Raw genomic sequence first — 21,053 nt, 5'->3', positions numbered from 1 at the left:
CGACTCACCTGTCAGCCGCAGCGGCACCCGAATCTTCAGGGACGAGCACAGCGATACTCGCATAAAGCAAATTACTCGAGCGAGTAGTGCTTTTCCGAGTACGCTCGCTCATCTCTAGTCTGAACCCATTAAAAGGCCTGTCTGGGACTTTTTAGATTTTTTTTTTATTGATGACCTATGCTATAGTGACAGCCGGCCCCAGCTGATCGGTGCGGATCTTGAGCGGCAGACGCTTGCTGTTCATCTATTGATAACCTGTCCTGAGGATAGACCATCAATGGAAAGAAAATCCCAGAAGTCCTTTAGTGAGGCCGTCAATGCCTACGAGCTCCATAAACTAGGTGTGAGCCAATGGGAGCTGGGGCACCGAGCCTGGGGTGTTCCTATCATACCGCCTTTCCTTGCTGTTACCCCACGGTCTACCTGCAAAGCCCATGCTGCTTCTCTATAGTGGACTAGTTATGTGGCTGCTCACAACAGGACTAGTCCTCTTCACTATCAGCACCCACATAAGTAGTCTGCTGTGTACCAAGAGGGACGAATATGAGTGCGACTCTCCTGGACTCCGCACCCCAGCTCTTCTGAGCCTATAACCTCAGCCTACAGGCTCAGAGTCCTTCTAACAATGGATGACTACACAACAACACTCACTAGAGAGACTCTATCGGCTGGGCAGACCCCTCTGCAGTTACCCTCTCGTGAGTCACCATTAATGCCCCCTTCCCGCCAGCCCACACATCCCCCACCTCTCCACCGGCCCTCACCCCACGGTCACCTCCCTGCTGGCCCACACCCCACAGTCACCCACACGCCTCCTCTCTGGCAGTACATCCAGTACTAACTACCCCGTACGTGGACTGTTATGTCAGTAGCAGTGCTGTACGCCAATCGTTCCCATTCACATTTGATACACACAAGAGATGCTCTAAGATTGAGGGCTCAGCAATCGGAGAGGAGTGACAACAGCACTCGCTAAACCTCTGTTCAAAGAGGGAGGAAACCACTGGGCAGGAAAATGCACGCTTCTATTACCAGTCCTGGATCCACCAAACGGAGACGACAAGAATCAACGTATAGTGAAGATGAAGCAGCATCCAGGGAGATTACTTCAGAAACAACACTTTAATTCATCCAGCATAAAACAACGTTTCAACCACTATGTGGTCTTTGTCAAGTTCAAATGACACAATGCATAAACACAGACTTATATACAAACGAGACACTCCCACAACCCAATACAAATACCCAACACTCATATATCAATACTAAAAACACTGATCAGAAATGGAACAAACCCGAGTTTGTTCCATTTCTGATCAGTGTTTTTAGTATTGATATATGAGTGTTGGGTATTTGTATTGGGTTGTGGGAGTGTCTCGTTTGTATATAAGTCTGTGTTTATGCATTGTGTCATTTGAACTTGACAAAGACCACATAGTGGTTGAAACGTTGTTTTATGCTGGATGAATTAAAGTGTTGTTTCTGAAGTAATCTCCCTGGATGCTGCTTCATTTTCACTATACTAAGATTGAGGGCTCACACGGATGTATGTCGCTCACATATTTATCACGCCTGTAATACTCGGTACTAAAACTTTGATTTCAATTAGGCCACTCACACATGCAGTGTCCACGAACGTGATAATAAACCGCAGCGTGTCCTATTTTGGTATGTAACACACATTGTACAAGTGATAGGAATAACACGTGTGCAGCCTATACATGTCTGAAAAATACACGGGACACATACACCCGTGTGCGGAGCCCCTAGAGCCCAGACTGCCATCAGTTTTCCCTCGCAGTCTCCCCTTTACTCATGGTGCCCACTACCCATCTGTTCCCTCTGACCATAAACTTCCTTCAGTCAGCTCGGTCCGGACGCCCAACACTGCATTAATTATCCCAACAAAGAACTCCCCAGTAACTGCCCCACCGTTCCCCTAATTACTCCCTATACAACAACCTTCCCTGGTCCCCCTCCCTCGCTCCTCACTGCAGCCTTCTCCCCTTACGCACAAACCCATCACTGCAGCCTCCTTCCCTCGCCCTCACTTTCACTGCAGCCTCCTCCCCTCGCCCCCACTGCAGCCTCCTCCCCTCGCCTCCATTGCAGCCTCCTCCCCTCGCCCTCACTGCAGCCTCCTCCCCTCGCCCCCACTGCAGCCTCCTCCCCTCGCCCCCACTGCAGCCTCCTCCCCTCGCCCCCACTGCAGCCTCTTCCCCTCGCCCACACTGCAGCGTTCTCCCCTCGCCCTCACTGCAGCCTCCTCCTCTCGCCCTCACTGCAACCTCCTCCCCTCACCCCTGCTGCAGCCTCCTCCCCTCGCCCCCGCTGCAGCCTCCTCCCCTCGCCCCCGCTGCAGCCTTCTCCCCTCGCCCCCACTGCAGCCTCCTCCCCTCACCCCGCTACAACCTTCTTCCCTCGCCCCCACTGCAGCCTTCCCCCCTCACCCCTACAGCAGCCTTCCCCCTTGCCCCACTGCAGCCTTCCCCCCTCGCCCCACTGCAGCCTTCCCCCCTCGCCCCACTGCAGCCTTCCCCCCCGTACACCTTCGCTCTCACTACAGCCTTCCCCCCATACACCTTCGCCCTCATTGCAGCCTTCCCCCCGAACGCCTTCACGGCAGCCTTTCCCTCAAACGCCCTCGCCCTCACTGCAGCCTTTCCCCCGAACGCCCTCACGGCAGCCTGTCCTCCGAACGGCCGCACTGCATTCCCCCCGAACGCCCTCACGGCAGCGTTCCCCCCGAACACCCTCCCTCTCACTGCAGCTTTTTCACCGATCGCCCTCACTGCAGCTTTCTCCCTGGTATTCTCCACCCTTACTGCAGGCGTCGTCCTGTACCCCCATCACCCTCACTGCAGCCTTCTCCCTGGTACCCCTTCACTGCAGCCTTCTCCCTGCTACCCCCCAGCCTCAGTGCAGCCTTTTCCCTGGTACCCTCTCACTGCAGCCTTCTCCTGGTACCCCCTCACCCTCACTGCAGCCTTCTCTCTGGTATTCCTCACCCTCACTGCAGCCTTCTCCATCTACACCCGAGCCTTTTACTCCAGCCTTCTCCCTGGTACTTCCACTACAGCCTTCTCCCTGGTACTCCCTCCCCCTCACTCCAGCCTTCTCCCTGCTATCCCTCACCCTCACTGCAGTCTTCTCCGTGCTACCCCTCCCTCTCACTGCAGCCTTCTCTGTGCTACCTCTCGCCCTCACTGCAGCCTTCTTCCTCTACCCCCTCCCCCTCAGTGTAACCTTCTCCCCCAGCCCCTCAACCCCACTGCAGCCTTCTCCAAGTACACCCAAGACCATAACTGCTGCCTTCTCACTGGTAGCCCCACACCCGCATTGCAGCCTTCTCCCAGAGCACTTCACCCTCACTGCAGCCTTCTTCCCCATACGCCCTAGACCCTCACTGCAACCTTCTCCCCTGTATACCCGAGCCCCTCACTGCAGCCTTCTCCCAGTACACCCAAGCCCATAACTGCACCCTTCTCCCTGTACACCCCCCTCACGACAGTCTTCTTCCCCTACACCCAAGCCCCTCACTACAGCCTTTTCCCTCTACACCCAAGCCCCTCACTGCATCCTTCTCCTTGGTATCCCTCCCCCTCACTGCAGCCTTCTCCGTGCTACCCCTCCCCCTCACTGCAGCCTTCTTCCTCTACCCCCTCCCCCTCAGTGTAACCTTCTCCCCCAGCCTCTCAACTCCACTGCAGCCTTCTCATAGTAAACCCAAGCCCATAACTGCTGCCTTCTCACTGGTAGCCCCACACCCGCATTGCAGCCTTCTCCCCATACGCCCTAGACCCTCACTGCAGCCTTCTCCCCTGTATACCCGAGCCCCTCACTGCAGCCTACTCCCAGTACACCCAAGCCCATAACTGCACCCTTCTCTCTGTACACCCCCCTCACGACAGTCTTCTTCCCCTACACCCAAGCCCCTCACTACAGCTTTCTCCTTCTACACCCAAGCCCCTCACTGCATCCTTCTCCTTGGTATCCCTCACCCTAACTACAGCCTTCTCCCTGGTATTCCTCGCCCTCACGGCAGCCTTCTCCCTGGTATTCCTCACCCTCACGGCAGCCTTCTCCCTGGTATTCCTCGCCCTCACGGCAGCCTTCTCCCTGGTATTCCTCGCCCTCACGGCAGCCTTCTCCCTGGTATTCCTCGCCCTCACGGCAGACTTCTCCCTGGTATTCCTCGCCCTCACTGCAGCCTTCTCCCCTGTATACCCGAGCCCCTCACTGCAGCCTACTCCCAGTACACCCAAGCCCATAACTGCACCCTTCTCTCTGTACACCCCCCTCACGACAGTCTTCTTCCCCTACACCCAAGCCCCTCACTACAGCTTTCTCCTTCTACACCCAAGCCCCTCACTGCATCCTTCTCCTTGGTATCCCTCACCCTAACTACAGCCTTCTCCCTGGTATTCCTCGCCCTCACGGCAGCCTTCTCCCTGGTATTCCTCACCCTCACGGCAGCCTTCTCCCTGGTATTCCTCGCCCTCACGGCAGCCTTCTCCCTGGTATTCCTCGCCCTCACGGCAGCCTTCTCCCTGGTATTCCTCGCCCTCACGGCAGACTTCTCCCTGGTATTCCTCGCCCTCACGGCAGCCTTCTCCCTGGTATTCCTCGCCCTCACTGCAGCCTTCTCCCTGGTACTACCCTCACTGCAGCCTTCTCTCTGGTATTCCTCACCCTCACTGCAGCCTTTTCCATGTACACCCAAGCCTTTTACTTCAGCTTTCTCCCTGGTACTCTCTCCCCCTCACTCCAGCCTTCTCCCTGCTATCCCTCACCCTCACTGCAGCCTTCTCCGTGCTATCCCTCCCTCTCACTGCAGCCTTCTCCGTGCTACCCCTCCCCCTCACTGCAGCCTTCTTCCTCTACCCCCTCCCCCTCAGTGTAACCTTCTCCCCCAGCCCCTCAACCCCACTGCAGCCTTCTCCAAGTACACCCAAGACCATAACTGCTGCCTTTTCACTGGTAGCCCCACACCCGCATTGCAGCCTCTCCCAGAGCACTACACCCTCACTGCAGCCTTCTCCCCGTACGCCCTGGACCCTCACTGCAGCCTTCTCCCCTGTATACCCGAGCCCATAACTGCAGCCTACTCCCAGTACACCCAAGCCCATAACTGCACCCTTCTCCCTGTACACCCCCCTCACGACAGTCTTCTTCCCCTACACCCAAGCCCCTCACTACAGCCTTCTCCCTCTACACCCAAGCCCCTCACTGCATCCTTCTCCTTGGTATCCCTCACCCTAACTACAGCCTTCTCCCTGGTACTCCTCTCATCCTCAATGTAGCCTTCTCCCTGCTTTTTCTCATCCTCAATGCAGCCTTCTCCCTGGTATTCCTCGCCCTCACGGCAGCATTCTCCCTGGTATTCCTCGCCCTTACTGCAGCCTTCTACCTGGTATTCCTCGCCCTCACTGCAGCCTTCTCCCTGGTATTCCTCGCCCTAACTGCAGCCTTCTCACAGGTATTCCTCGCCCTCACTGCAGCCTTCTCCCTGGTTTTCCTCGCCCTCACTGCAGCCTTCTCCCTGGTTTTCCTCGCCCTCACGGCAGCCTTCTCCCTGGTATTCCTCGCCCTCACTGCAGCCTTCTCCTTGGTATTCCTCGCCCTTACTGCAGCCTTCTCACTGGTATTCCTCGCCCTTACTGCAGCCTTCTCCCTGGTTTTTCTCGCCCTCACTGCAGCCTTCTCCCTGGTATTCCTCGCCCTTAATGCAGCCTTCTCACTGGTATTCCTCGCCCTTACTGCAGCATTCTCCCTGGTTTTCCTCGCCCTCACTGCAGCTTTCTCCCTGGTATTCCTCGCCCTCACGGCAGCCTTCTCCCTGGTATTCCTCGCCCTCACGGCAGCCTTCTCCCTGGTATTCCTCGCCCTCACGGCAGCCTTCTCCCTGGTATTCCTCGCCCTCACGGCAGCCTTCTCCCTGGTATTCCTCGCCCTCACGGCAGACTTCTCCCTGGTATTCCTCGCCCTCACGGCAGCCTTCTCCCTGGTATTCCTCGCCCTCATGGCAGCCTTCTCCCTGGTATTCCTCGCCCTCACTGCAGCCTTCTCCCTGGTACTCCCCTCACCCTCACTGCAGCCTTCTCTCTGGTATTCCTCACCCTCACTGCAGCCTTTTCCATGTACACCCAAGCCTTTTACTTCAGCCTTCTCCCTGGTACTCCCTCCCCCTCACTCCAGCCTTCTCCCTGCTATCCCTCACCCTCACTGCAGCCTTCTCCGTGCTACCCCTCCCTCTCACTGCAGCCTTCTCCGTGTTACCCCTCCCCCTCACTGCAGCCTTCTTCCTCTACCCCCTCCCCATCAGTGTAACCTTCTCCCCCAGCCCCTCAACCCCACTGCAGCCTTCTCCAAGTACACCCAAGACCATAACTGCTGCCTTCTCACTGGTAGCCCCACACCCGCATTGCAGCCTTCTCCCAGAGCACTTCACCCTTACTGCAGCCTTCTTCCCCATACGCCCTAGACCCTCACTGCAACCTTCTCCCCTGTATACCCGAGCCCCTCACTGCAGCCTTCTCCCAGTACACCCAAGCCCATAACTGCACCCTTCTCCCTGTACACCCCCCTCACGACAGTCTTCTTCCCCTACACCCAAGCCCCTCACTACAGCCTTTTCCCTCTACACCCAAGCCCCTCACTGCATCCTTCTCCTTGGTATCCCTCCCCCTCACTGCAGCCTTCTCCGTGCTACCCCTCCCCCTCACTGCAGCCTTCTTCCTCTACCCCCTCCCCCTCAGTGTAACCTTCTCCCCCAGCCCCTCAACCCCACTGCAGCCTTCTCCAAGTACACCCAAGACCATAACTGCTGCCTTCTCACTGGTAGCCCCACACCCGCATTGCAGCCTTCTCCCAGAGCACTACACCCTCACTGCAGCCTTCTCCCCGTACGCCCTGGACCTTCACTGCAGCCTTCTCCCCTGTATACCCGAGCCCATAACTGCAGCCTACTCCCAGTACACCCAAGCCCATAACTGCACCCTTCTCCCTGTACACCCCCCTCACGACAGTCTTCTTCCCCTACACCCAAGCCCCTCACTACAGCCTTCTCCCTCTACACCCAAGCCCCTCACTGCATCCTTCTCCTTGGTATCCCTCACCCTAACTACAGCCTTCTCCCTGGTACTCCTCTCATCCTCAATGTAGCCTTCTCCCTGCTTTTTCTCATCCTCAATGCAGCCTTCTCCCTGGTATTCCTCGCCCTCACGGCAGCATTCTCCCTGGTGTTCCTCGCCCTCACAGCAGCCTTCTCCCTGGTATTCCTCGCCCTTACGGCAGCCTTCTCCCTGGTATTCCTCACCCTCACTGCAGCCTTTTCCATGTACACCCAAGCCTTTTACTTCAGCCTTCTCCCTGGTACTCCCTCCCCCTCACTCCAGCCTTCTCCCTGCTATCCCTCCCCCTCACTGCAGCCTTCTCCGTGCTACCCCTCCCTCTCACTGCAGCCTTCTCCGTGTTACCCCTCCCCCTCACTGCAGCCTTCTTCCTCTACCCCCTCCCCGTCAGTGTAACCTTCTCCCCAGCCCCTCAACCCCACTGCAGCCTTCTCCAAGTACACCCAAGACCATAACTGCTGCCTTCTCACTGGTAGCCCCACACCCGCATTGCAGCCTTCTCCCAGAGCACTACACCCTCACTGCAGCCTTCTCCCCGTACGCCCTGGACCCTCACTGCAGCCTTCTCCCCTGTATACCCGAGCCCATAACTGCAGCCTACTCCCAGTACACCCAAGCCCATAACTGCACCCTTCTCCCTGTACACCCCCCTCACGACAGTCTTCTTCCCCTACACCCAAGCCCCTCACTACAGCCTTCTCCCTCTACACCCAAGCCCCTCACTGCATCCTTCTCCTTGGTATCCCTCACCCTAACTACAGCCTTCTCCCTGGTACTCCTCTTATCCTCAATGTAGCCTTCTCCCTGCTTTTTCTCATCCTCAATGCAGCCTTCTCCCTGGTATTCCTCGCCCTCACGGCAGCATTCTCCCTGGTGTTCCTCGCCCTCACAGCAGCCTTCTCCTTGGTATTCCTCGCCCTTACGGCAGCCTTCTCCCTGGTATTCCTCGCCCTCACGGCAGCCTTCTCCCTGATATTCTTCGCCCTCACGGCAGCCTTCTCCCTGGTATTCCTCGCCCTCACGGCAGCCTTCTCCCTGGTATTCCTCGCCCTCACGGCAGCCTTCTCCCTGGTATTCCTCGCCCTCACGGTAGCCTTCTCCCTGGTATTCCTCGCCCTCACAGCAGCCTTCTCTCTGGTATTCCTCGCCCTTACGGTAGCCTTCTCCCTGGTATTCCTCGCCCTCACGGCAGCCTTCTCCCTGGTATTCCTCGCCCTCACGGCAGCCTTCTCCCTGGTACTCCTCTCATCCTCACTGCAGCCTTCTCCCTGGTATTTCCCATCCTCACTGCAGCCTTCTCCCTGGTATTTCCCATCCTCACTGCAGCCTTCTCCCTGGTATTGCTCGCCCTCACGGCAGCCTTCTCCCTGGTATTCCTCGCCCTCACGGCAGCCTTCTCCGTGGTATTCCTCACCCTCACGGCAGCCTTCTCCCTGGTATTCCTCGCCCTCACGGCAGCCTTCTCCCTGGTATTCCTCGCCCTCATGGCAGCCTTCTCCGTGGTATTCCTCGCCCTCACGGCAGCCTTCTCCCTGGTATTCCTCGCCCTCACGGCAGCCTTCTCCCTGGTACTCCTCTCATCCTCACTGCAACTTTCTCCCTGGTATTTCTCATCCTCACTGCAGCCTTCTCCCTGGTACTCCTCTCATCCTCACTGCAGCCTTCTCCCTGGTATTCCTCGCCCTTACTGCAGCCTTCGCCCTGGTATTCCTCGCCCTCACTGCAGCCTTCGCCCTCTTATTCCTCACCCTCACTGCAGCCTTTGCCCTGGTATTTCTCATCCTCTCTGCAGCCTTCTCCCTGGTATTCCTCGCCCTCACTGCTGTCTTCTCCCTGGTATTCCTTGCCCTCACTGCTGTCTTCTCCCTGCTACCCCTCACTGCAGCCTTCTCCCTGCTACCCCTCACCCTCACTGCAGCCTTCTCCCTGCTACCCCTCACCCTCACTGCAGCCTTCTCCCTGCTACCCCCTCCCCTCACTGCAGCATTCTTCTTCTACCCCCTCCCCCTCAGTGTAACCTTTCCCCCCAGCCCCACACCCACATTGCAGACTTCCCCCAGAGCCCCTCACCCCCACTGCAGCCTTCTCCCCCGTACACCCTAGCTCCTCACTGCAGCCTTCTCCCTGTATACCCGAGCCCCTCACTGCAGCCTTCTCCCAGTACACCCGAGCCCATAACTGCAGCCTTCTGCCTGTACACCCCCCTCACTACAGCCTTCTCCCCCTACACCCAAGCCTCTTACTACAGCCTTCTACCCCTACACCCAAGCCCCTCACTGCATCCTTTTCCCTGGTATCCCTCACCCTCACTACAGCCTTCTCCCTGGTACTCCTCTCATTCTCAGTGCAGCCTTCTCCCTGGTTCTCCTCTCATTCTCACTGCAGCGTTCTCCCTGGTACTCCTCTCATTCTCACTGCAGCCCTCTCCCTGGTATTTCTCATCCTCACTGCAGCCTTCTCCCTGGTATTCCTCACCCTCACTGCAGCCTTCTCCCTGGTATTCCTCACCCTCACTGCAGCCTTCCCCCTGGTATTCCTCGCCCTCACTGCAGCCTTCTCCCTGGTATTCCTCACCCTCACTGCAGTCATTTCCCTGGTACTCCTCATCCTCACTGCAGCCTTCTCCCTGGTACTCATCACCTTCACTGCAGCCTTCTCCCTGGTACTCCTCATCCTCACTGCAGCCTTCTCCCTGGTACTCCTCACCCTCACTGCAGCCTTCTCCCTGGTACTCCTCACCCTCACTGCAGCCTTCTCCCTGGTACTCCTCACCCTCACTGCAGCCTTCTCCCTGGTACTCCTCACCCTCACTGCAGCCTTCTCCCCGGTACTCCTCACCCTCACTGCAGCCTTTTCCCTTGTACTCCTCACCCTCACTGCAGCCTTCTTCCTGTAATCCCATCACCCTCACTGCAGCCTTCTCCCTGGTACACCTCATTCTCACTGCAGCCTTCTCCCTGTACTCCCCATCACCCTCCCTGCATCCTTCTCCCAGGTACCCCCTCACCCACCCTGCAGCCTTCTCCCTGTACTCCCCATCATCCTCCCTGCAGCCTTCTTCCTGTACTCCCCATCACCCTCCATGCAGCCTTCTCCCTGTACTCCCCATCATCCTCCCTGCAGCCTTCTCCCTGTACTCCCCATCATCCTCCCTGCAGCCTTCTCCCTGGTATTCCTCACCCTCACTGCAGCCTTCTCCCTGGTACTCCTCACTGCAGCCTTCTCCCTGTTACTCCTCACCCTCACTGCAACCTTCTCCCTGGTACTCCTCACCCTCACTGCAGCCTTTTCCCTGGTACTCCTCACCCTCACTGCAGCCTTTTCCCCTGTACTCCTCACCCTCACTGCAGCCTTCGTCCTGTAATCCCCTCACCCTCACTAAAGCCTTCTTTCTGTACCCCCATCACCCTCACTGCAGCCTTCTCCCTGGTACCCCTAATTCTAACTGCAGCCTTCTCCCTGTACTCCCCATCATCCTCCCTGCAGCCTTCTTCCTGTACTCCCCATCATCCTCCCTGCAGCCTTCTCCCTGTACTCCCATCACCCTCCCTGCAGCCTTCTTCCTGTATCCCCATCACCCTCCCTGCAGCCTACTCCCTGCACACCCTGTCTGAGCGGCTACCTGTCACTCTCGTACATGTAACACAGCAGTCAATGCTGGCATGTGACGTCATCGCCCGCGGCCAGGAGATGATAAGAAGGAGCCCTCCGATGGAGCTCAAGGAGGCATATTTGTAGTTTACGCTTACGTTAAGCAGCGCTGCTGATTAGAGCCACCTGATTGGCTCTTCGGCACCACGTGACTACACAGCGTGCACGCGGATTGCCTTCAGCAGCCGTGCACTACACACTACAGTTAAGCAGACGTGCGCTACACACAACACTTAAGCAGCACGGGGTTAGGGTTTAGGGTTAGGGTTTAGGGTTAGGTTTAGGGTTTAGGGTTAGGTGTAGGGTTACTTTTAGTGTTTATGGTTAGTGTTTAGGGTTAGGTTTAGGGTTAGGGTTGGGGTTAGGTAATCCTAACCCTAAACCTAACCGTAAACCTAACCCTAAACCTAACCGTAAACCTAACCCTAAACCTAACCCCGTGCTGCTTAAGTGTAGTGTGTAGCGCACGTCTGCTTAACTGTATTGTGTAGTGCACGGCTGCTGAAGGCAATGCGCGTGCACGCTGTGTAGTCACGTGGTGCCGAAGAGCCAATCAGGTGGCTCTAATCAGCAGCGCTGCTTAACCTAAGCGTAAACTACAAATATGCCTCAAGGAGGCTGCCATCATCCAAGATGGTCATAGGAAGCGTCGCGCTCAATGACGCTTTAGTTGCCTGAGACCGGGTAGCGCATGTGCAGACGAGCGACCGTACCTCTGTATATACAGTAGGGCCGTCTGCACTTGCAGCTCGGGGGGTTATAGTCAGTCATGAGATGAGCCCCGTCTGCTTCCCCCGACTGGTGACGAGCCGCGGGCTGAAAGGGCTCTTACACACGGGCGCATGGAGCTCAGTGCTGTCTATGGCTTCACGTGCAAAAACCGTCCCGTCCCCCGGGGGTGCAGAGATCACCTGTGTGCGGAAATAGCGGCCCGTCCCCCGGGGTGCTGCAGGGTAGAAGATTTTCACATTAAATGGCTGCACTTTTCATTAAATTTTTTTTTAATGTACAAAATAGATGAATCATTTCTGCAGTTTCTTTCTTTTTTCAGCGTCTTCTGTGCTTTTTTTTTTTTGCAGAATCCCCTCTTGAGCGCTGCAGCGGGGTGAGGACGGCGCTGTGAAATCAGTCTTCAGGGAGCTGCGCCTGCCGTTCTCTCTAGTGCCGGCACAGTCTAGTAAGATGTCTCATGCATGACCCACAGCGCCCTCTCCTGCCGCTGGGAAGAAGCCATCCTGTTAGCTTCTGCCACACCCCATGCGCTGTCAGGGTGTCAGTGCGTCATGTGACGTACTGTGATATAAGGAGCCGCTGCCAGTACAGGAGCCGGAGAGGCTCAGAGGGCTCCTGCGCCCCCGGCTGCACAGCTGAAGAGGGGAACAGAGTAACCTGATAGCACCTTCTAGTCGCCCGTCCTGTCCATCTATACCGCGGTTACTTGTTAAATGCGGACAGCACAGAGGTGTGTGCTGTCCGCATTTAACAAGTAACCTAGTGCTTACACAAAAAGCAGCGGGTTAGACTCTAAATGTAGCCCAGATGGGTGAAGGGTATCTAGCTCAAAAAATCCATTTAGACTCCTTGCACCTGAGTCTCTCCCCCCCCCCCCCCCCCCTCCTCTGGGGTTCGGCGGTACGAGTCAATGATCTGGTAGTGCATCGGCTAATTGAATGTTGTTTTTCAAGAAAATGCTTGCCCACCGGTACATTAACCCTTCCTGTACGGATTGTACTTCTGTGCTTGGAAATGCGATTCTTGCATTCCATAATGGTCTCGCCGATGTATACAAGTCCAATGGGCAGGAAGTGACACACACAACAAAGGATGTCGTGCCGGTAAGTCTCTGTATGTCCTGCCGCTGCGGGGATGCGTGAAGGGATCCCCCCCCCCCCCCCTTGTCATATCGTGACAGCTGGCACAAGACAGGGAAAATCTCCTGGTTTCAATGGCGCTAACAATCCGTGTCTCCCATGTCTTTTGGGGAGGTGTGTTGTGTGGACCAGTCTATCCCTGAAGTTACCCCCCCCCGCCATAATAGGGGGGACTCTACATTCAGGGATTTCACCATGGCATTCTGACAAAACGGACCCATGTTTTCTGATGATTTGGGTCTCCCGGCCACTCGTAGGGCCAAAGCCGGATACAGAAGGGATACGCGGCTGTACTTCATGCCTAGTGTGTGGACAGAAGCGTGTTACGATCCAACTGGCCGCTTTAGACCGCAGGTCCGTAGTTAATCTATCAGGAGACCCACGTGATTGAAATCTGATCTAACCGAACGTCCACCCTGCCATGCATAATGTCTCCATGTGATCGCCCCTCCCCCGCGGGGACATGTCCGCGGCCGCTCCAACGCCTTCACCTACGTTGTTGTAGAATGTTGGCTCATGTTCCGCACCCAAACCTTGTAGTGTGGCGCCCCCAGGTGTCGGGCAGCGGCCGCAGCACCCAGGTGGAAGCGTCTTCTCAGGGCAGCCGCGGGACACAGGTGGAAGCATCTTCTCACGGCGGCCACGGCACACAGGTGGAAGCATCTTCTCACGGCGGCCACGGCACACAGGTGGAAGCGTCTTCTCACGGCGGCCACGGCACACAGGTGGAAGCGTCTTCTCAGGGCGGCCACGGCACACAGGTGGAAGCGTCTTCTCAGGGCGGCCACGGCACACAGGTGGAAGCGTCTTCTCAGGGCGGCCTCGGCACACAGGTGGAAGCGTCTTCTCAGGGCGGCCACGGCACACAGGTGGAAGCGTCTTCTCAGGGCGGCGACGGCACACAGGTGGAAGCGTCTTCTCAGGGCGGCCACGGCACACAGGTGGAAGCGTCTTCTCAGGGCGGCTGCGGCACACAGGTGGAAGCGTCTTCTCAGGGCGGCCGCGGGACACAGGTGGAAGCGTCCTCTCAGGGCGGCCGCGGGACACAGGTGGAAGCGTCCTCTCAGGGCGGCCGCGGCACACGGGTGGAAGCGTCTTCTCACGGCGGCCGCGGCACACAGGTGGAAGCGTCTTCTCACGGCGGCCGCGGCACACAGGTGGAAGCGTCTTCTCACGGCGGCCGCGGCACACAGGTGGAAGCGTCTTCTCACGGCGGCCGCGGCACACAGGTGGAAGCGTCTTCTCACGGCGGCCGCGGCACACAGGTGGAAGCGTCTTCTCACGGCGGCCGCGGCACACAGGTGGAGGCGTCTTCTCAGGACGGCCGCGGCACACAGGTGGAAGCGTCTTCTCACGGCGGCCGCGGCACACAGGTGGAAGCGTCTTCTCAGGGCGGCCGCGGCACACAGGTGGAAGCGTCTTCTCACGGCGGCCGCGGCACACAGGTGGAAGCGTCTTCTCAGGGCGGCCGCGGCACACAGGTGGAAGCGTCTTCTCACGGCGGCCGCGGCACACAGGTGGAAGCGTCTTCTCACCACGGCGGCCGCGGCACACAGGTGGAAGCGTCTTCTCACCACGGCGGCCGCGGCACACAGGTGGAAGCGTCTTCTCACCACGGCCGCGGCACAGAGGTGGAAGCGTCTTCTCACCACGGCGGCCGCGGCACACAGGTGGAAGCGTCTTCTCACGGCGGCCGCGGCACACAGGTGGAAGCGTCTTCCCACGGCGGCCGCGGCACACAGGTGGAGGCGTCTTCTCACGGCGGCCACGGCACACGGGTGGAAGAGTCTTCTCACGGCAGCCGCGGCACACAGGTGGAAGCGTCTTCTCACGGCGGCCGCGGCACACAGGTGGAAGCGTCTTCTCACGGCGGCCGCGGCACACAGGTGGAAGCGTATTCTCACGGCGGCCGCGGCACACAGGTGGAAGCGTCTTCTCACGGCGGCCGCGGCACACAGGTGGAGGCGTCCTCTCACGGCGGCCGCGGCACACAGGTGGAGGCGTCCTCTCACGGCGGCCGCGGCACACAGGTGGAGGCGTCCTCTCACGGCGGCCGCGGCACACAGGTGGAGGCGTCCTCTCACGGCGGCCGCGGCACACAGTGGAGGCGTCCTCTCACGGCGGCCGCGGCACACAGGTGGAGGCGTCCTCTCACGGCGGCCGCGGCACACAGGTGGAGGCGTCCTCTCACGGCGGCACACAGGTGGAGGCGTCTTCTCAGGGCGGCCGCGGCACACAGGTGGAGGCGTCCTCTTACCACCTATGTGTGCGGCTAAAGCTACTTTGTGTGTTCGGTGTAACTTGTTCGGAGGCCGACAGGCAGGAGAGCCTGCAGGGGGCGCTATGTGCACCTAAATATACTCATTTGAGGAAACCCACTGACCTCCCCGGGCGGGTCCTGTGTGACGCGCTGCGCACATACAGCCGTGAGGCCGGGCCGCACGGCTCTACAGGCGGGAGCGCTGTCAGTATGGACCGTTGCATCTCCCGCCGCTATACTCCACACAACGTCACAGGGCTTTTTAGGACGTCCCGCCTACTCTGATTGGTTGCTGTGAGCCGGCCTGCTGCACTCTCATTGGCTGCAGAGATTCCTGCGATGCAGTGATTGGCCGAGCGCCCGCCCCTTATATACTGCAGCCTACACCGCGCGCCCCTCAGATTTCGTTCTCTGCACCTGCTGTCACAATGGCTACGCCGCCGAAGCGGATGTGTTACAGTCCCTGTCTGGACCTCAGCTTCCACAAGCGTAGTAAGAAGATCTCCATCGAAGGGAACATCGGTGAGTGCCGCCGTGCTGACGCCCTCTACCGGCTCCTTCAGTCAGACGCCGCGCTGTATGTACACGGGTGCCTGCCGCTGCCGGAGGAAGCCTTCCCGCCACTTCCACACTTTGATTTCATTGGCGCCTTTCAGCTGGTGAATTTTGGCGGGTCTTTCTCCCATTCGTTGTGCGGACGGCAGCGCCGCCGTGTGTCCAAGGGGGAGAATGCATCCAAGATTCTGTCATGGGCAGTCTGTCAACTTGGTTCATGTTTAACTGAATTCCCATCTTTTGCCCTAAAGTGCCGCTCTGACGTTACTTCTCTCCAGCTGCAGGGAAATCAACGTTTGTCAGCATTCTGGAAAAGGCAAACGACGAGTGGGAGGTCGTCCCGGAGCCCATCGCCAAGTGGTGCAACGTGCACACCACTGAGAACGAGCACCAGGTACGCACTGGGAACGAGCGCCGGGTGCGCGCAGAGCACTGGGAACGAGCGCCGGGTGCGCGCAGAGCACTGGGGACGAGCGCCGGGTGCGCGCAGAGCACTGGGGACGAGCGCCGGGTGCGCGCAGAGCACTGGGGACGAGCGCCGGGTGCGCGCAGAGCACTGAGGACGAGCGCCGGGTCCGCGCAGAGCACTGGGGACGAGCGCCGGGTCCGCGCAGAGCACTGGGGACGAGCGCCGGGTCCGCGCAGAGCACTGGGGACGAGCGCCGGGTCCGCGCAGAGCACTGGGGACGAGCGCCGGGTCCGCGCAGAGCACTGGGGACGAGCGCCGGGTCCGCGCAGAGCACTGGGGACGAGCGCCGGGTCCGCGCAGAGCACTGGGGACGAGCGCCGGGTCCGCGCCGAGCACTGGGGACGAGCGCCGGGTCCGCGCCGAGCACTGGGGACGAGCGCCGGGTCCGCGCCGAGCACTGGGGACGAGCGCCGGGTCCGCGCCGAGCACTGGGGACGAGCGCCGGGTCCGCGCCGAGCACTGGGGACGAGCGCCGGGTCCGCGCCGAGCACTGGGGACGAGCGCCGGGTCCGCGCCGAGCACTGGGGACGAGCGCCGGGTCCGCGCCGAGCACTGGGGACAAGCGCCGGGTCCGCGCCGAGCACTGGGGACGAGCGCCGAGCACTGGGGACGAGCGCCGGGTCCGCGCCGAGCACTGGGGACGAGCGCCGGGTCCGCGCCGAGCACTGGGGACGAGCGCCGGGTCCGCGCCGAGCACTGGGGACGAGCGCCGGGTCCGCGCCGAGCACTGGGGACGAGCGCCGGGTCCGCGCCGAGCACTGGGGACGAGCGCCGGGTGCGCGCCGAGCACTGGGGACGAGCGCCGGGTGCGCGCCGAGCACTGGGGACGAGCGCCGGGTGCGCGCCGAGCACTGGGGACGAGCGCCGGGTGCGCGCCGAGCACTGGGGACGAGCGCCGGGTGCGCGCCGAGCACTGGGGACGAGCGCCGGGTGCGCGCCGAGCACTGGGGACGAGCGCCGGGTGCGCGCCGAGCACTGGGGACGAGCGCCGGGTGCGCGCCGAGCACTGGGGACGAGCGCCGGGTGCGCGCCGAGCACTGGGGACGAGCGCCGGGTGCGCGCCGAGCACTGGGGACGAGTGCCGAGAATTCTCGCCGCGCGATCCGACCCGAGTGCCTGCAGGGACGAGCGCGTACTCACCCGCGCCTGGCGGCCCCGGCTTTTTCATGTGCCGGCTGCCACGCAGCCGGCGCATGCGCAGACCGGAGCCCGGGTGAGTGCGTGCCCCGCAGAAAATTAGGACTTGCCGCGCGAGATTGCCGTCTGCATAGGAGTGCGTATTTTAATGCACTCCTATGCAAACTTTCAGCGGCGGAAATCCCGCGGCGGGATTTCCGCTCGTGTGCAGGCGGCCTAAATCCAAAGACAACATAAGTTTGGTTGCCAGGATGCGGCGGTGAGAAGTGTGACTCGATCTGTATTTGGTATTACGCTGGTGTTACATCAGTGCTGGGGCTATAGAGGCGCAATATTTTATATATATATAATTTATTTATTTATTTTTTTAAGGAACTTTCAAGATCGCAGAAGAGTGGCGGGAACCTCCTTCAGATGTTGTATGACAAGCCAACACGGTGGGCTTACACGTTCCAGACATACGCTTGTTTAAGCCGCGTACGAGCTCAGCTGAAACCCGTGTCTCCGAAGTTACGAGAAGCGGAGCACCCGGTACAGTTCTTTGAACGCTCGCTGTACAGCGATCGGTGAGTGCCTCTAAGGGCCCGTTCACACAGATATATTTTAAGGCCATGTGCTCTGTATAGCCACACAGTCAGCACCTGGCCCCATCATTGCCTACAAGGCTACTCTCCTACCACTCACTCCATTGGTCCAGGACTATAGAACATGCAGTCTGTGGAGATCGGACAGCACACAGATGAGTCCGTGCGCTGTCTGATGCCAGTTATCTGGTTGTAACTCGTGGGGCTGTTTGATTCGAGTCCAGGGGTGAGTTCACATGTTGGGGATTTGCTGCATACTTGATGCTGTAACTCCACAGCAAGGTGAGGTTGTAACATACCCTGTTCACCTTCACCGATACACTCTACTCTGCATGGAAATGGCGTGGATCTTCACCTCAAGATTCATTCGTACATTGCCGTGAGTGAATTCTGTGGCTTTTCTTCATGTGTGCACGTACCCCATCTGTGTTCAGTAGTAAGTCTACAAGGTACTCATGAGTTATCGGTCACCACTTTTTAAAATAATTTAAATGCTATACCACCGGAATAATAATACTTATAGTTTAGAGAAATAGAGAGTTTAAGAAAGTGGCCATTTTTATATATATATAATGAAACATTTATGAAACTAAAGTGGTGACAGATAACCCTCAAGTACCAAAAAAGTGCTGTAGAAGAGAAGGGTGACCTCTATTACTGCCATGTAGGTACATCTTTGCCTCAAGCCTATTTGAATCTGGGAACATCACTGAGACAGAATGGGCCATCTATCAGGACTGGCACACGTGGCTTCTGAAGCAGTTTGAGAGTGAAACGGAGCTGGATGGCATTGTGTATCTCCGAGCGTCCCCAGAGGTAACGACATTGGATTTAGCCCCTCAGCCCAGGACCTCTAAATACAACCTAATTGGTCTTCGCATGTTTTATTTAGAAATGTATGGGTAGACTTCACTCCCGCGGCCGAGAGGAGGAACAAGGAATACAACTGGAATACTTGGAAAGCCTGCATTATAAACATGAGAAATGGCTGTATGACAGAACTATACAGTAAGTCTTATGTTTTGGGGTTACTTTGGACTTTTAGCGTATTTCTATCCTATATAGTATTGGGCATTAGGTCAGTCTGTGGTTTGTTTCATCTGGTGGATGATAAGTCTACACTAAACTTCGGAAAGATGCTAAAGAAATCGCTTGCCTGGGATGAATTTCGGCACATCTCAACTGTTGCTCTTGATCTAGGTTGGATTTCGATTCCCTAAGAGACACTCCAATTCTGGTCATGGATGTCAACGATGACTTTAAAAATGACAAGATTCAACAAGAAGCATTAATTGACAAAGTAAGTGCTTTTATAAAAAATAAAACTGTGAATGTGGCCTTAGAATGATGCTTCACCATTCATATCCAACAGAAAACTGTAAAATGGCCATTTATGTCCCACCTAAAGAATCGGTAGTGGATTGGAGTTTGGGGAAACGCTGCTCTATAGCATGAAAACTCGTAGGCTGTGAAAGTTGGGCTCCAGATGGTCCCCGTACATGTTCTGTTGGTGACAAATCTGGCAACCGGGCAATTCACGAGCCTGGCAATGTTTCGGGGGCATGTTTGTAGCACCCTTGTGTGTGCGGGCTGAGCATTATCCTGCTGCCTCTTGGAAGGCCTGACATGAGAGGAACACATGAGTCTGCAGGATGTCCTGAACATATTGCTGAGCTGTCATTGTCCTGCGTACCACTACTAGGGGTGACCGGCTGTCATATGCAATGCCCCCCCCAGACACCAGCAGGGGGCAGTGAGTGTGCTGCTCCACAGCAAAGCCAAACTTGAGGCCCTCTCCTTGAGGTCTCCAGACATGAACACCGCTGTCATTGTGCCCAAATTAAACCTGGATTGGTTGAAGACAACCCGGTTTCACCTGCAGCAATCCAGTTGTGTCCTTGACACCACTGCAAACAGAAGTGACAGTGGGTGTCTAAGGCCGTAGAAAATGTGCATCGTGAGACCAAATGTCCTTTAGCCTAGTGCCTGGAAATGGTTCTAACAGACAGAGGGGCGCACCCCCTGTCTCTGGATGGCAGAGAACAAAACAGTTGGAGCTGCTGGTGCTTGTCAGATGATCCTCTACTGGTGGTCTGTAGGGGGCCCTGAGCCCAGTCACCTTGTGTGCCCCCATCCACTGGTCCCAACACTTCCTAACAGTCTGCTCAGACAGTCCTCTCTACTGGTGGTCTGTAGGGGGTCCTGAGCCCAGTCACCTTGTGTGCCCCCATCCACTGGTCCCAACACTTCCTAACAGTCTGCTCAGACGCTCCTCTCTACTGGTGGTCTGTAGGGGGTCCTGAGCCCGGTCACCTTGTGTGCCCCCATTCACTGGTCCCAACACCTCCTAACATACTGGTCAAACGCTCCTCTCTACTGGTGGTCTGTAGGGGGCGTCCTGAGCCCGGTCACCTTCTGTGCCCTCACACATCCACTGGTCCCAACACCTGTTAGCCTCTCCACCTGTAGTTAAGCAGTTCTTGCAGGTTGTCACCCTTGATACTTTGGAATTTCTCTGCCAGTCATAGAACTCTAAATTTAATAAACTTGTCATATCTGTGACTTTTCTTTCCCTTAGGTCAAAGACTTCCTCAGGACCCTATAACACTACTTGAAGTCTTTCCCTTGAAAACCTGATGCCCAGCTGGAATTTAGAGACCTTTCTGCTCCTAAACTTTACTTTTTGCTCTAATTTTTCTATATATATTTTTTTTAACTGAATTATTTAAACTTTGCTTTTAGCGTGTGTATATTAGCCTATAATGCTGCACTCCTGCCTTAGGCTGGCTCCTCACGGGCGATCGTGATTTTTATTCACTGCGAATTATGGGCATCAGCGATGTGGGTTTCTTTCGGCGTATACGCTCTCATCGCTGCCGCCTGTGATTTTTTTTTTTTCATGTAAGTCAATGGGGCTTAGTAATGTTAAAATCACAACGCACGTTTGTTGCATCACGATAAAAAGAAGCCTCCTTAGGAATACATGGAGATTAAAAAAACAAATCGCATGTTGCAGAAAGATCATGCATCAGTGAAAACATTGCAGGTGGGAATGAAGCCATTGTAAGTCATTGGTTTCATATTCTGCTTTTTTACGGACTATCACAGCAGGTGAATATCGTGCGACCGTTCTCGGCCGTGTGGAGCCAGCCTTAGTTTTATCCAGACTGTCTGCAGCAAACTTGTGACAGTCTTTAGACTAACCACTTGCTAGAAACTGTAGCTTACAGACTGAGGCTTCCCATAGGGGGTGTATGTATATTGTGCGGGCTTCGCAGCTGGTCCTTTATATGAATGTTGCTTGGATTTCCGAAGTGTCAGACTGTTTCATATCTTCTAAGAAGGTGTCCTTTTTATTGCTACAGTAAGGAAATAAAACGTGAAGATGCTGTA

At 57.1% G+C, this 21,053-nt stretch overlaps 1 protein-coding gene across 1 annotated transcript; it reads left to right on the top strand.

Annotated features, from left to right (window-relative positions):
- Nucleotides 1-15,282: 15,282 nt before the first annotated feature.
- Nucleotides 15,283-21,053, top strand: LOC136588130 (deoxycytidine kinase 2-like). Its single transcript, XM_066587131.1, has 7 exons — nt 15,283-15,437; nt 15,749-15,864; nt 17,449-17,642; nt 18,329-18,476; nt 18,553-18,668; nt 18,861-18,960; nt 20,239-21,053. Exons 1-7 carry the CDS (start codon nt 15,344-15,346, stop codon nt 20,263-20,265), a joined length of 795 nt encoding a protein of 264 aa, XP_066443228.1. The 5' UTR covers nt 15,283-15,343; the 3' UTR covers nt 20,266-21,053.

Source organism: Eleutherodactylus coqui, chromosome 13 (genome assembly GCF_035609145.1).
Source record: "Eleutherodactylus coqui strain aEleCoq1 chromosome 13, aEleCoq1.hap1, whole genome shotgun sequence".
NCBI classification, from domain to species: domain Eukaryota; kingdom Metazoa; phylum Chordata; class Amphibia; order Anura; family Eleutherodactylidae; genus Eleutherodactylus; species Eleutherodactylus coqui.
This window is presented reverse-complemented; position numbering and strand designations above follow the sequence as displayed.